This window comes from Antrostomus carolinensis, unplaced genomic scaffold (assembly GCF_000700745.2).
Source record: "Antrostomus carolinensis isolate BGI_N321 unplaced genomic scaffold, ASM70074v2 scaffold44462, whole genome shotgun sequence".
Lineage (NCBI taxonomy): Eukaryota > Metazoa > Chordata > Aves > Caprimulgiformes > Caprimulgidae > Antrostomus > Antrostomus carolinensis.
The window spans coordinates 3,335-18,640 of NW_010302518.1; the positions used below are offsets into that span (position 1 = coordinate 3,335).

Consider the following 15,306-nt stretch of genomic DNA (forward strand, 5'->3'; position numbering starts at 1 on the left):
TAAAGAAATTTCAGTAGAGCCATAAAGTATCTCCTGCATGGCTTATGTGACAATTCTTAAACTATAATCCGCGAGCTATGTATGTCATATGTGCTATATATGTTACATAGGTTATATATGCTAGCTGTTCCAATTTCCAGCTACAAGCAGCTAACGTAGATAAAATATTACCCTAGATTCTTTCTCTTAATAATACAAGGGATGTTGAGCACTTGGGAACAGGAGGGCAGGTGGTCTGCATAATCATGGAACAGGTAAGGCCCCAGAGAAACTCTTATTAAGATAACCTTTTTATGAAAAATTTTTAGGATTCCTACAATAACAACAAAATCTAATCCAGTAATAGGGAGTGAGTACAGAATGCTACAGAATTTAGCACCAATAAATATGCTGCCTTTGAAATGGTGAATTAGATGTGCAGCAGGATCTGGTCACACTTCAAAGAATAATATGCACAGCTGAAGATCCATCTGTTTGCTCTTGCTATCACTGCTGAGGCTCCTATATGTTAAGCAGTCTTTTGACTACTTCAAAGCACATTTGAAGTCTTTGCTGTGCCTATCCCATGCACAAAAAAAGCAAACGTGCCTTAACAATATGAGTAGCTGGTATTTTTGTTCATTTTACTTGTAAATGAAAACAATTTCTTCCTGCTATGTATCATTTCTGGACTCTTTTTTTTTTTTTAGCTACGATAGCGAGGGCCGTCTAACAAACGTTACATTCCCAACTGGAGTTGTCACTAACCTTCATGGGGAAATGGAAAGGGCCATTACAGTGGACATTGAGTCCTCCAGCAGAGAGGAAGATGTCAGCATCACTTCCAACTTATCATCAATTGATTCTTTCTATACCATGGTTCAAGGTACGACAAACAAAAGATTTCTCAGCAGATACTAACTGAAAACTGTTTTCTTATGGTAAAAGTAACTGAAATCAGATGCATTAGAGGAAAACTTTAGAAGCATAGTGTTTGGAGGAAGGGGTGATACATAAATGTTTTTATACATATATAGAAAGAACTGTCCAGGGAAAGAAAGAGTTGCAATGAAAGTAGAATTGAGTATGTTTTCTAACCAAATAGCTTTTGTAAACAGCTATGGGAAACAGTCAGAATACCTACTTTGCATTAACAGGGAATCTTGGAAAGGAGAGAGAAATGGATTGAAAGGGAAATAGATGCAGAAGTAGTGTGAGGTGAGATTATAGCTTTAAAACAGCTAAAATGTGATGTCCCAGCAGGCACATCCTTGCAAAAGTCAGTAGTTACAGTATGTTTAGGATGAGGCCAAAAACGCCTGATGAAACAGAGGAAAATGTGTTTTGTGCCAGTCCAAAGAGTATTCTCTGAGGGTGGGATTTTCTTAAGTGTTTAAGGGACTTTGAAGATAGGTCCCAAAGGCATTTGTGCTCTCAACTGATACAGATATTCTTACCAGTCTCACTCTGAGTGTTTATTACCATTGGGTCAGTTATGTGAAGTCAAAGCGTTACATGCACGTATTGCATAAAGTATGGAGGACAAAGGCAGACTCTTAACCCACGCAGGTAACCTGTGCTTCTCTTTTCTGCCTTTCCAGATCAGTTAAGAAATAGCTACCAGATTGGTTATGATGGCTCACTGAGAATCCTGTACGCCAGCGGCCTGGACTCACACTATCAGACAGAGCCACACGTGTTGGCTGGCACTGCCAACCCAACAGTGGCAAAGAGAAACATGACCCTCCCAGGGGAGAACGGGCAGAACCTGGTGGAGTGGCGGTTCCGGAAAGAGCAAGCCCAGGGAAAAGTCAACGTGTTTGGCCGAAAGCTTCGGGTAAGCATGCGCACATGCATGGTATCTACTGCATTCTCATTAAATGGGAGGAAATGTAAATACATTCCTATAGGCATTGCCATCCAGCAACCACAGAATATTTACTGTAGACAAGCTTACTGTAGAGCTGGAAGTACTTGCTTTTATTATTTCATTTATTGGCTGGTTTTCCTTAGTAATTGCTCTGTTCTGTGGACTAAACTGTTGTTCTTAGCCTGGAATGCATTGGAATGAATCAAGATAAAAGAATAATTTTCTGCTTTCCTTCACTGTTTTTGTTTCTGGTACTGAATTCACACACCTGATTTTGAATCTCATTTTAAATTATTATACCAGAAGTTACCACACTCCTAGCTTTTTCTTTCTTTTTTATTTTAAATAAAAATTGGGCTAATACTTATTTCTGGTAGAAAGGGTTTAACTGTGTGTGCGTGTGTACAGCCTATTCCCCTAACATATGTCTTTACCATTCTGTTGGTATTTCTTCTTCCTATATAGTGAGTGAAATATAAGTAGGAAGCAAACTATGATTTATGACAGCCACTTGGTAAAGACAACATAGATTAAGCATTTAAAATTGGGTTGCCAGGAGACCATTTCAAGACCACATCAGAGGTCTGACTTACTATGAGAACTGAACTCAGTTGTTTATTTTAAACAACTAGGCAGTATATCAAATGAAGGTAAGTAATTGCAGACCACTTGACTTCTAAGAGGTTACATACCATTTTAAATCTTAAAATATTTTATATGTTCTTTTGGGATGAGAAAGGAGGGAATGCCATAATGAACCTTATATTTGTCTCTACCACTTGCTCTGCAAAAATAATGGATTTTTTCCAAAAATGAAGACTGACTACACACAGTAGCTACTGCTCAAGAACAGCAGAATTGCACCTAGCTATGCTAGCTGTCTTATATCAATAAGAAAGAGAAAAAGGAAGCCATGCTTCTGGAGCTCATCTTTGTGCTTCTGGTTCATAGGCATGTCATTATGTATCCCCCCCAGTACTATGGGATAATACACCTGCCAGTTCATTCATGAAGGAAGCCCAAGAGAAAATAAAATAACCATAGCAATGGCATTTGGTTTTGGCAGTGAAACAAACCACCATGAGTCCAGTTCTCAAAAGTGAAGCAAAATCTTGGCATTCAAATGCAGAGGAGGTAAAAGAAATGTCATGAGCAACTTTAACTTGGAAGAGTTAACAGGAAAAAACTAACAGCAGAGAAGAGTGAAAGATTTAACAAGATGGAGGGGAAACATAGAATCATAGAATAGTTAGGTTGGAAAAGACCACTACAATCATCTAGTCCAACCATAAACATACCATTGCCAAGTTCACCACTAAACCATGTCCCCAGGTACCACATCTACATGTCCTTTAAATACCTTCAGGGATGGTGACTCCACCACTTCCCTGGGCAGCCTGTTCCAATACTTGACAACCCTTTCAGTGAAGAATTTTTTTTCCAAACTAAACTTCCCCTGGTGCAATTTAAGGCCATTCCTTCTTGTCCTATTACTTGTTATTTGAGACCAATGCCCATCTCACTACACCCTCCTTTCAGGTAGCTGTAGAGAGAAATAAGGTCTCCCCTGAGCCTCCTCTTTTCCAGACTAAACAATCCCAGTTCCCTCAGCTGCTCCTCATAAGACTTGTTCTCCAGGAAACAGGAAAGACTTTACTCCAGGAAAGTGAGAGTTTATGATAAAATAGTAGTTAAAAGAATATATGCAAATAGGACAAGTAGGGCAGGTGGAGAACATGGGCTAATAAGAGGAGAACACATAAAACAAAGTAAAGAAACTTGTCAGCAAAGAAAAAAAAGGAAGATTTTGGCAATTTTATTTACATGGGAAGATATTGCAGAAATGTGACTTGGGGTTGGGGGGGAATGTAGGAAAGTAGAGAAAGAAAACAAGAGAAAGAACAGGAATAACTTAGGGAGCTTATCATTTCCATCTACTGATATGTCAGTAACATTTTGCTGCAAAGAATACAAATGTAGACAAAAAACAGTGACAAAGTGTATTGCCAGTAAATCTACTCATATATATGACACTTTCACTGTGTTACATATATGCAGTATCTAACATTACAAAGTACACTCTCAGGTATTCTCTTGCTTTTCTATCTTGTATTAGTTCTACCCACTACTAATAGTCTTTATAAAGAAATTAATTAGGAATTATGTCACCGTTCCTTAACAAAACAATCCTCTGTCAATATTACTTTTGCTCAGACTTGTTTCGTATCTGTTCAATAAGCTAGTTCTGTCCCTGGATCTGTACATCTGGTCTGTAGGCTGGCCATTGGCAGAGGTTCTGACAGTCCTCTACATGAAAGAGCCTTTCTAAGGCATTTGTGTTGAGGCCAGGCAGACCCTCACTCACAAGGGTCTCAAATAAAGGAACTGGTATGAGCTCTGTCTCAAGGGATGCACCCAGAGTAGACAGGTAACACAGACAAGTGAGCTCACAGGAAGAGTTTACTTTGCCTCCTCCCGAGACCAGACATGCTCCAAGTTCTGCAGAGGTCCCCAGTTTTCACATTACCTCTTGAATCTGTCTGTAAGGCATGGCAATATACTCCTCCTCATGGGGGAATCACAGTCAGATTTCATGCTTCTCACTGGAAAGAAAAACAGGAGTTAAAGTAGAGCAGGATAGATGGACACCTAAACTACTGAAACGTAGCAGGACAGTAGGTAGGGACTGTCAGAAGACTCAGCTTTATGTCTTTAAGTTCTTCTTCATTGAAAATTTCCTGAATTACTGCTTTTATCATAATATTTCAAATATATTTGGAGCGTGACTGTCTTAGATGCAATATAAATGTTCAAGTTTTGCTAAAAAGTGCCCTGGTAGCGGAGCTGTTGTTAAGAAACACTTCAGTTGAAGGCAGTACTTGAGCTGACATAGTTATTCCAGCCACATACTGCCCAATGAAAAAAGCTGTATCACCAAAACTTGTTGTTATCGTAATTGCTGTCTGTATTACAAGATTATGCAAGCACAGCCAACATTTCACCAAAAGCTCACATCTGAAAGCAAGAGCTCTGCCAGCAGAATCTGGAAGCACAAATCTGGCTGGAGAAAGAGGCATTTCCTCTCTTCCCCCTTGTATCCTGCCCTTACACAGACCAGACAGATGGGAAGTGAGAAGGCAAGGGATGTTATTATCCCATTTAGCAGATAAGGCAGTGAGACAGCCAGATTAAGTACTTTCCTGCAATTTACACCGGAAGGATGTGCTTAGCCAAGAAATTAACCACAGTTGCTTGGACATCTGCCTGATCCATAAAACGACCCTTCCCTCTTTGCCAATTCAGAAATCAGAAGTGCCCATTCTCACTTCAGTGTCTGAGAGGTAGACAAGAAAATTAATAAAAATCATAATTAAATGTAAAATAGGGAAGGGAAGATGGAGAGAAAGGGAGGGGAAAAAAATCAGAGAAGCAAAACAGGCAGGGACATGCAGAGATGAGTGCAGGCATGTGTGGGAGAGGCCAAGAAATAAAAGCCAGAGATGAACAAGATTTAAGAGTGAATTTAGGCAAAGGAGCAAATCTTAGATGTTGGAAGATTTAAACGAAAGCTACCTGAAAACAAAGAAGTCCAACAACAACAACAAAAAGAAAGTAAATGGGAATACTTATAGGTTTAACCTACTTCTAGAATCAGTCTTGTAGCATTAATTTTTCAAAGTATATTTAAATAACATTTGATGGCTCATTAAATAGAGCCATAAAATTAAATTAAATTAAACTAACTGTTCTGCATCTGCTAGACTTTGTGTTCCTTCCTTAGAAGATTTACATAAAAACATTATTTTTGTTCCTAAATTGATAGTGCACATTGTTCTCATGCCAATGATTTACTATTAAAAAAGACAAAGGTAATGTAGATAGACAGATATAAACAAAGCTGAGCATTTGTAGGATTTTTTTTTCATATTTGCCTATGACCCATCACCAGCATTTTAATACCTTTTATGCCAGTATTAAAGAATCTAATTTATATTGATCTTTTAGAAGCTTATCAGCCTCAAGGTATAAGTACCAACATCCACGATATATGGATTTTTGAACACACAGCACTGAAAAATGCAAAAATCCTCAAGTAATTTCTTTGGTCAGGATAACTATTTTCTTTTTGTTTTACAAATGCTATTTAGCCATCTTTCTTCACGTCTTTGTAATATGCGTCAAGTACTTGAAAAGGAATTTTTAAAAAATTCTAGATACACATAGCTGTATGTCCATTTGTCCCCTACTTCCCATATGTGAGCAAAATACAGTGTTGCAAACTCTTAGTTATCAGTGTTTCATCCCCACCTGGAATAACTTTAAAGAGACACAGAAGATAGAGAAATGGTTTGCAAATGAACAAAGAAATCCTAGGGGCTTGTTTGAGAACACTGGAAAACAGTTCAATGCAGAGGGGGTACAGAGAAGTACAAAGATAGCAGTGTGGGAAAAGAAAGTCAGACATTTTTCTCTCATAAATACAAAAAATGAGAGCTGATTCAATGAAACTGAAAGTATATTTAGAACACTAAAAGGGCCGGGAGGATTTCAATGTAAAAGCATTATAGAAATCACCATCCACCACTATAGTTTACATACACAAATAATACAGTTTTCAACATAAAAGCTAAGGCTTTAGTTTCAAATTGAAATAGTTATAAACTTCAAAGAATTCATAACTGGTTTTCAGTGGTTCAGTAATCTTCCACTCATTTTTGGCTTTAAGTGGTCAGTTAACTAGGTGAAAGACATAATCCTCCACTAAGGATTTCAGCTGCAGAAATATATTGCAGCAGTGGATGGTATACCGAGTTAAACTTCCATTTGATCCAGAATAGGAAAGCCAATGTTCTAAAAACTGTTTTATCTTAATTTCAAGATTTAATTTTGTATTTATCATTCTGAAAAATACTTGCTGTGGAGGATTAGGATTCAGTTCTTTCTTAGCATGATTGTTCGCTGAAATGGTCCCATTTATTACAGAAGTTTTCAGTACACGTCTTTCAGTATTTTCTTAACAGTTGACTAAGCTTCAAGAAAGAACACACTGCAACAAATTCAGCAGCCATCTCTTCATATAATGAGAGCTTCTAAAGTAGATGCTAATATAGTGCCTTACATTTATATCAAGAAGTTGCTAAAATAATTTACGCACACAGCAAATCAATCACTGTAAAAGGTATTTAAAGAATAGGTAGCTGTGTGGAAATAATAGGTGGCTAGGGTTTGAACAGCATGATTGATTGTGTCATTTTGTTTGCTTTAAAAAGGTTAATGGCAGAAACCTCCTTTCGGTCGACTTTGATCGAACCACAAAGACGGAAAAGATCTACGACGACCACCGTAAATTTCTGCTGAGGATTGCCTACGACACATCAGGGCACCCCACCCTGTGGCTACCGAGCAGCAAGCTGATGGCTGTCAATGTCACCTATTCATCCACAGGTCAAATAGGCAGCATACAGCGAGGGACAACTAGTGAAAAAATAGAGTATGATGGACAGGGAAGGATAGTGTCTAGAGTGTTTGCTGATGGGAAAACTTGGAGTTACACATACTTGGAAAAGGTAAAGATCACTCAGGTTTTAAAAAATGCTTTGAATGTCCTGAAATTCTGCAGCATCTGACTGCTGCATAGAAAGCAAAAACAGGTAGTGGAAGCACATTTCAATTACTCTGAGTATCAACATGTGATTCCTAGGGGAATGTTTTATACAATGGATATGTAATCTCGCTGTAGCTAATTGCTAAGAATTGATATCTTTTTAAATTATTTAGACCAATGACTAACAAGGAGCAGCTATATTTACCTTTTATCTTAACATTTAAAATAAGGTACAGGGACTAGATCTCTGCAGTGTAATTAAGTTAAAAATAATTTGTTTGTAAATCCTTCACTGTTGGGTTTTTTTTTTCACTACCAAGAAAAGCTCTTGTTTCTAAATAGTTACAGCTGTCAATTTGTAGCATCAAAATAAACAATAGGGAATCAGGAATCTGCATTATATATAGCGATTGTGGAATGATAGCTCTCCTTCTAGAAATACCTGTGAAAGTTCTCTTTATGAGATCTCATGCCTGCTATGCAAAAAGAGAATCCATTTCTTTCTGGGGTTTAAATATATTGCTATTGAAGCTGTTGCTCAGCAAACTGTGATTCTGTGAAATACAGTTCACTAGTCAATGCAGGCATAATTTAATCAAGACTTACGATACATAATAGCCACACATCAGAAAAATGTCAGAATAATTCCAAGTAGCTCCTTTTGATATAAATAATCAAACAATTGTTTTGCCTACGTCTTAAAAGCTTACAGAAGAAGAATACGGTATTCAGGGATCTCAGGCTATTCAAATTCTTCAAAAATAATCTCTAATTGTAGGGAAGAAATTGAATCTCCCATATGTTGTTCTCCTTGTGAGTTAATGGCTCTAAGACAGTTTTACTTCTTCCCATATTAAACATGACTTATCTGAATCCATTGACAATCTGCTGTTTAGCTGTGAGTGCTTGATAAAAGAGTGATACTGTCATAACAAGTAGCATATTATGAATGTGGAACTACTAATTACAGAACCCCTTACAATTAAGCAACCAAGTAAATTAGGCAGGGAGATGTTAACAACGTGTTAAGGTCAAGGATAACTCAATTAAAGAGGAGATAATTTTCTCAAGTGGGAATGTCACATTTGTGTGAAGAAACAGTGTCAGGATATGTGGGGGAGGAGTACTCCACCATTTGTCACATGGTAAAAATCTGTTCTTAATTTTCAGTCAATGGTTCTTCTGCTTCATAGCCAGCGGCAGTATATCTTCGAATACGATTTGTTGGATCGGCTTTCTGCTGTCACCATGCCCAGTGTTGCTCGTCATACCATGCAGACTATCCGCTCCATTGGCTACTACCGGAACATATACAACCCCCCGGAAAGTAACGCTTCTGTTATAATGGACTACAATGAAGAAGGGCAGCTCCTCCAAACTGCTTTCTTGGGGACAAGCCGAAGAGTATTATTCAAGTACAGACGGCAGACCAAGCTCTCAGAAATTTTATATGATAGTACAAGAGTTAGTTTTACTTATGATGAGACAGCAGGAGTCCTGAAAACAGTAAACCTCCAAAGCGATGGTTTTATCTGCACCATTAGATACCGGCAAATTGGCCCCTTGATTGACAGACAGATTTTCCGCTTTAGTGAAGACGGAATGGTGAATGCCCGATTTGACTACAGCTATGACAATAGCTTCAGAGTGACTAGCATGCAAGGTGTCATCAATGAAACCCCATTGCCTATCGATCTCTACCAGTTTGATGATATCTCTGGCAAAGTTGAACAATTTGGAAAATTTGGAGTTATATATTATGATATTAACCAGATCATTTCGACAGCTGTAATGACCTACACAAAACACTTTGATGCACACGGCCGCATCAAGGAAATTCAGTATGAAATATTTAGGTCATTAATGTATTGGATTACAATTCAGTACGATAACATGGGACGAGTGACAAAAAGGGAAATTAAGATCGGGCCATTTGCCAACACCACGAAATACGCTTATGAATATGATGTAGATGGTCAGCTCCAGACAGTTTATCTGAATGAAAAAATAATGTGGCGATACAACTATGACCTGAATGGCAACCTCCACCTGCTCAACCCCAGTAGCAGTGCCCGTCTGACACCGCTTCGCTATGACCTGAGAGACAGAATAACTCGACTAGGTGATGTTCAGTACCGATTAGATGAAGATGGATTTCTGCGTCAGAGGGGGACTGAAATCTTTGAATACAGCTCAAAGGGCCTTCTTACTCGAGTTTATAGCAAAGGCAGTGGGTGGACGGTGATTTACCGTTATGATGGACTCGGACGACGAGTTTCCAGTAAAACTAGCCTTGGACAGCATCTCCAGTTTTTTTATGCAGACCTTACTTATCCAACCAGGATAACTCATGTATATAACCACTCAAGTTCTGAAATCACATCTCTTTACTATGATCTGCAAGGACACCTTTTTGCCATGGAAATTAGCAGTGGAGACGAGTTTTATATTGCATCAGACAATACGGGGACACCACTGGCTGTTTTCAGTAGCAATGGTCTCATGCTTAAACAAATTCAATACACTGCTTATGGAGAGATTTATTTCGACTCTAACCTTGACTTCCAGCTGGTAATAGGATTTCATGGAGGCTTATACGACCCACTGACCAAGCTAGTCCACTTTGGAGAAAGAGACTATGACATACTGGCAGGCCGGTGGACAACACCCGATATTGAAATCTGGAAGAGAATTGGGAAGGATCCAGCTCCTTTTAATTTGTACATGTTTAGAAATAACAATCCAGCCAGTAAAATACACGATGTGAAGGATTATATCACAGGTAAAAGAAGGTTACTTAATTGCAAGACTGACTCCCACTTGCTCAAAAAAAATCCCTTTCTCTGTTCTCATCATCTGGAATATGATTATCTGGGTTACAGGTTGAGGATACTGTCTGGGGAAGGTTAGTAAAAAAAGTCTCAAGGAAGATAATTGTTTAGAAAAGTACTTGGCGTTTAGAACCAGATCAACAAAGTGATTTTAGCTTGGGGGTGCTGGACCTACAGACCCAATTTAGACTGGAATTCACAATTTTGGTAAAGTACCTAAATATGCCCTATTTGGAAAAGTTCTTTATGAGGAAGCATTAAGAACTTAACAATGAGAATAATTACAGGAATAGTGAAATAGCAAACGGAAGATACTGAAAATCTCTCATCTAGCTTTAGACTTTAAGTACCTTCTTAAGAGATTAAGAACCACAGACCATGATTAGCTTTCAGGTTTAGGTAACTAAACCTAAACCTCGTGCCCTACGCAGTCCTTATAGTGCTTTAATATTGGACTGTTGGCCCAAAAAGGTAATTCAAAGCATCTCAGTTGGGTTTGGTTGGGTTTTCCAAAGTACATTTTGGAACACCAGTAGAATACATCTCTTCCTCTCCAAATGTAACACAAAGTGCCTCAGCTAGAGATCTCAGTGCATTCGGAGAGGAAAGAGGAGTCCTAGGTTCTCCTTACAATACTGTTACACATTGCCCAGTGCTCTTATAATGAAAAAATAATAGACTCCTTCAGCAAATACCAGAGTAAGAACCCCTGAAGACTATTCATGAGAGTTTCCTTACGTGTCGATTAGTCAGGCTTCTTCATGGGTCTGGGCTACTGAGCAGTAAAAAGTGCATATTCATGGACCAAAAAGACCAAAGACACGAGGGAGTGAGACGGTAAGGTAGCAAGGGCAGGAAGGATCTCTCTGTGACCAATTTAACTCATTAACCTGGCAAATACTCACTAGAAGTTGGGTGATATTTGCCAGGGTAGATTTTTGCAAGGCTACTAATGTAATTGAGCTAAGAAAGAAAAGTCCAGTAAGCTCTAGGGCCAGCATAAAGTAATGAATACACAGCCAGAAGCAGGAAGAAAGAGCAGGATATGGAAAAAGGAGTGAGTTTCTCTTTTGGCAACAAAAACCTGCTAACGTGCACTTCTTGTAGAATTTGAGTTCCTAGAGAACCTATATGGTTTCTGTGGGTCTCGAGTTAGTGATGTGTAGTGTTTTCCATTATTTTACATACAAGAAAATGTGATTGCATGTCACCAGAAGTTTCTGAAAAATGCATTGCTCAGATACATTTGAATTTTCATATTTGAATATATGTCAATAATCCAAAATATTTTACACAGACAGTGCCAGACTACAGGAGGGGCTCAGCCCCACTTACTTACGAGTCATGAGACTGCCACTCAGAAAAGCATCCTGGGAATCAAGTGGGTTTGCATTAATTTAGCAAGCAGCAGGGTTGCTAACAGGCTGCCTGGGAGCACGGATAATAACAGACCTTTGAATCCATCCTCTTTTAGCAGCATGTGCTGTAGGGGATGCAGTTGCAATCAGATTGTTTGTGGCATTGAAAATGAAGCACTTAGTTCAAGAATTTCCCTCAAAATACAGTTTTATTTCTTTTCTTAACATCTTTGATGTAGGAATACACAGGCACGCAGTGCTCATATAAGGTTATCATTACAATGAGTAATTTGGCTGACTGGCAGTTTTAGATGCAGAGCCTCATGAGCCGTATTATTTATCTGGAAAGGTTAGAAATTATTTTAAGGTAAATATTTTTTATTCTTTTAACATTTTGAAAAATTTGGTTTCTTGTTCCACTTATTTGGGTTTTTCTTAAATGAAAACTACTAGACTTGGTAAGGAGCACTCTGAAAACTTCTGCTAAGCTCAGTATTTGTGAAAGATAAGAGTAGAAAGACAGAAGCAAGGCACAGCACCCATTCTTGCCCAACAGTTGTTAACTTATTAATTTTTGGCATCCCTATTGTATTTATTTTTAACAGAACATAAAATGTATCGCAAATAATGTTATCTAATACCAATTTAGTATCCTGTCTGCTTACTGATGCAACTGTAATACATTTCATTAGCTTTTAATTTCATCGGTCCAACTTCATCTTGAAGAGGGGAGATTTCTCTTGAATCAACGTACAATATCTGCCAAATATTTTAAAAGGTAATTTATCTCATAGGTGTTATTTCAGGGGTCGTTTGAAGACATTACAATAACACATACATAACATAAGGACAGGATGTGCTCTGCAGTACTCTTCCTTTCTTGCTTTGTTTTAAAGTATTAATGATGAAGGTACAACATAGTGTGTTCAGCCTGGCCATGAAATCCCAGTTAGTTTAGGCTATATTAGAAGGAAATCTCACTTTAATTGTGCCCCTGTAGTTGTTCTGGAAGACACTGAGGCCTTCAGAGTTGTTGAAACCTGCAATGCCTTTCAAATAAGCGTAGTGTAACTCTTACATAGAACAAAAGTTCTCTTGTAAGTTGAGAACTTCAGGTTTTCTGCATAGGCTTGCTATTCTAGCTGTAGCACAAATCTAAATCCATCCATATCAAAATGAAGACTGTTGAATAATGTTCATGTTACGGAAGGAAATCAACTATGCCAAAAACTATTCCATGTAAAAGTGATACAATTGCAAACTACAGAACAATTCTAATATTTTTCTCTTTTTTTTAAATAATTCTCTTTCAGATGTTAACAGCTGGCTGGTGACATTCGGCTTCCATCTGCACAATGCCATCCCTGGTTTCCCTGTTCCGAAATTTGATTTAACAGAACCTTCTTATGAACTTGTGAAGAGCCAGCAATGGGAGGACATACCAGTAAGAAACAAAACTAAACATACAAATGGAAATGACAGAATGTTCCCTTCTATTCAGATCTTATTAGGCATGGATAATCCTGACAGGGTTACTTACTAAGTTAAATCTGAACAGTGCTTTTCAAACCTCTAATTTTTATCTACTTTCAAAAGAATTTAATAAATTACAGATGGTGGGTTTTTTCTTACAGATTTGCCAAGTTAGGTCCCATTTTAAATAAGCTTTTGTTTGCTTTCAGCCATAATAAAAGTACAGAAAGACAATAATCAATGCAAAGAAGTTTAAGACCCTTTAAAGATGTCTAAGTTTTGTAGCAGAAACTACAGAGATTAGATTCATACTAACACTCTGCCTGAAGGCAGAAACTGAACACTGTAGTAAAAAATAGACTGTGAAATAAACAGAAGAACAGGTGATATAAATTATGCATACCAGGCACCACAATTTTACTTCTCTTTAATATTAACCATGTTTAATATGTAAAGATAAAATATTGAAAATGAAATTACTTGAGGTAAAAACCCATTACATTACAGAAAACCAAAACTCAAGTGCTTATGAAGTTCTTCAGGAAGAAAAAAAAATAACTTCAGTCCTGAAAACCTGCTACAGTTTTAAATGATGGAAGAAATAAATGTGGAAGTTAAAATCTAAATCTGCTATTTAAGAAAATTATATTTATAAATCAAACTTACTGAAAGATCAAAGATGTATGCCCTCAAAAATCCTACAGTTCTCAGTTAAGAAGAATTGTTAAGAGACAATAAAATGGGTTATCCCATTGTGAGGAGTCAAAATAAGATCTATTTTTGCAAGAATCATGATAAAGAACTTTACAGGATTAAAAGAGGATATGATCTTGAAGAACCTTAACACCTAATTAATTTAGACAAAAAATCATTAGAAGGGTGGCCCATTAGAAGGGAGCATATGGAAGCTAATTTTGCATGCATGAAGTGACCTGCTATGTATATATATATTTTTAATAGCCAGGGATTGAGTAACGGGGAAAGACCTTAGAGCACAGCGTAAGAATAGTGTCTCCCATGAACAGCGGCAGTAAAGGAGGAGCATTGCAAGTTCTCCAGGGGAGATGTTTGTATCAGGAGATAAGAGGCCTGTCATCAGGCATGGCTGCAAAGACTGTCAGAGGTTATTTATTTACATCTCAAAGGGTAAAGAATGCAATTATCCACTAACACCAGCAAAGGTGCATCAGGAAAAGAATCAGTCTGGTCAAAGAGATGAGAGCAGATAGCTAGTTGTCAAAAATCTTCAGGAAATACTCAACAATGTGAGGAGTGCCAGGGGCATGTGACATGACAGAGAGAGAGATGTGGGAGGAAAACAAAGATTCAGAATTCTCAGGTAGGAAGAAGCTGTGACTGATATTTACTGTTGAACAAGCAAATGCAACCAGGATCCAGAACTAAACACACAAACCACTTAGTATTTTGAAGCATTCTGGAGTGAGTGAGCTTTACTGAGCTCTAAGGTTTTGCTTCAGAGCTCTGAGGATACATGTTAAAAATAAACAAACTTTGTCATTATGAAGTTGCTATAGTATCTTGCTGCTCTCACTGATGAGCATGCTGTCTAGAATATATTTTGTGCTCAACAGCTTTCACATAGGATTTACAACAGCTGAAATCCATATTTGTTAGCAAGTGCAGACTCAGGAAGAGTTGAGAGTCCAAGTCAATTCGTAATTCCCTCAGGAACTATCCACTCCAGAAAGCCGCCCTCATGGCAGAGCAGAGAAGCCTTTCCAAACGTTTTGCGAGGCTTTGATTAGCAGCAAGGCTGAATTAAGGTTGTAGGAGTCTGTTAATGACTCCTGCTTGGCCTCCCACCCAGAAATTTATCAAAACTAAAAAGGCTTTTGCCTCATTTGTCAGCAGTGACTCAAGTGGGTTAAACAGTATTTTACTAAAGGCAGAAAGGGTCAATTGGAAGATAAACTGGATCATCTACAGAAACTATTCCTTTTCAAAAGTGCAGCCAAAGCTGTTTAAACCTTTCTGTTTTCTGCTGAAACAACTGCAAGGGCAGCTGTCTGCTCCCCACCTCTGTCAATATTAGTTCATTCACAGCTTGTAGCTGTTAAGACCCAGGGTTAGACAGATAAGATTTGCCTATTCTGAGCAGTTGTAAGGTCTCACCCCAACCACAGCTGACTCCATAACAGTGAGCTGCCCTGCTATCTAGCTGCACTAGCT

At 38.0% G+C, this 15,306-nt stretch overlaps 1 protein-coding gene across 1 annotated transcript in view; it reads left to right on the forward strand.

The window, feature by feature from the left end:
• Positions 1-633: 633 nt before the first annotated feature.
• Positions 634-15,306, forward strand: part of LOC104521729 (teneurin-3) — a 17,413-nt gene continuing 2,740 nt past the window's right edge. The window contains exons 1-5 of the mRNA XM_010163812.1: positions 634-865; positions 1,581-1,816; positions 7,120-7,416; positions 8,625-10,236; positions 12,957-13,087. Coding sequence (XP_010162114.1) covers positions 634-865; positions 1,581-1,816; positions 7,120-7,416; positions 8,625-10,236; positions 12,957-13,087 — 2,508 coding nt within the window. The remainder of the gene's footprint in view (positions 866-1,580; positions 1,817-7,119; positions 7,417-8,624; positions 10,237-12,956; positions 13,088-15,306) is intronic.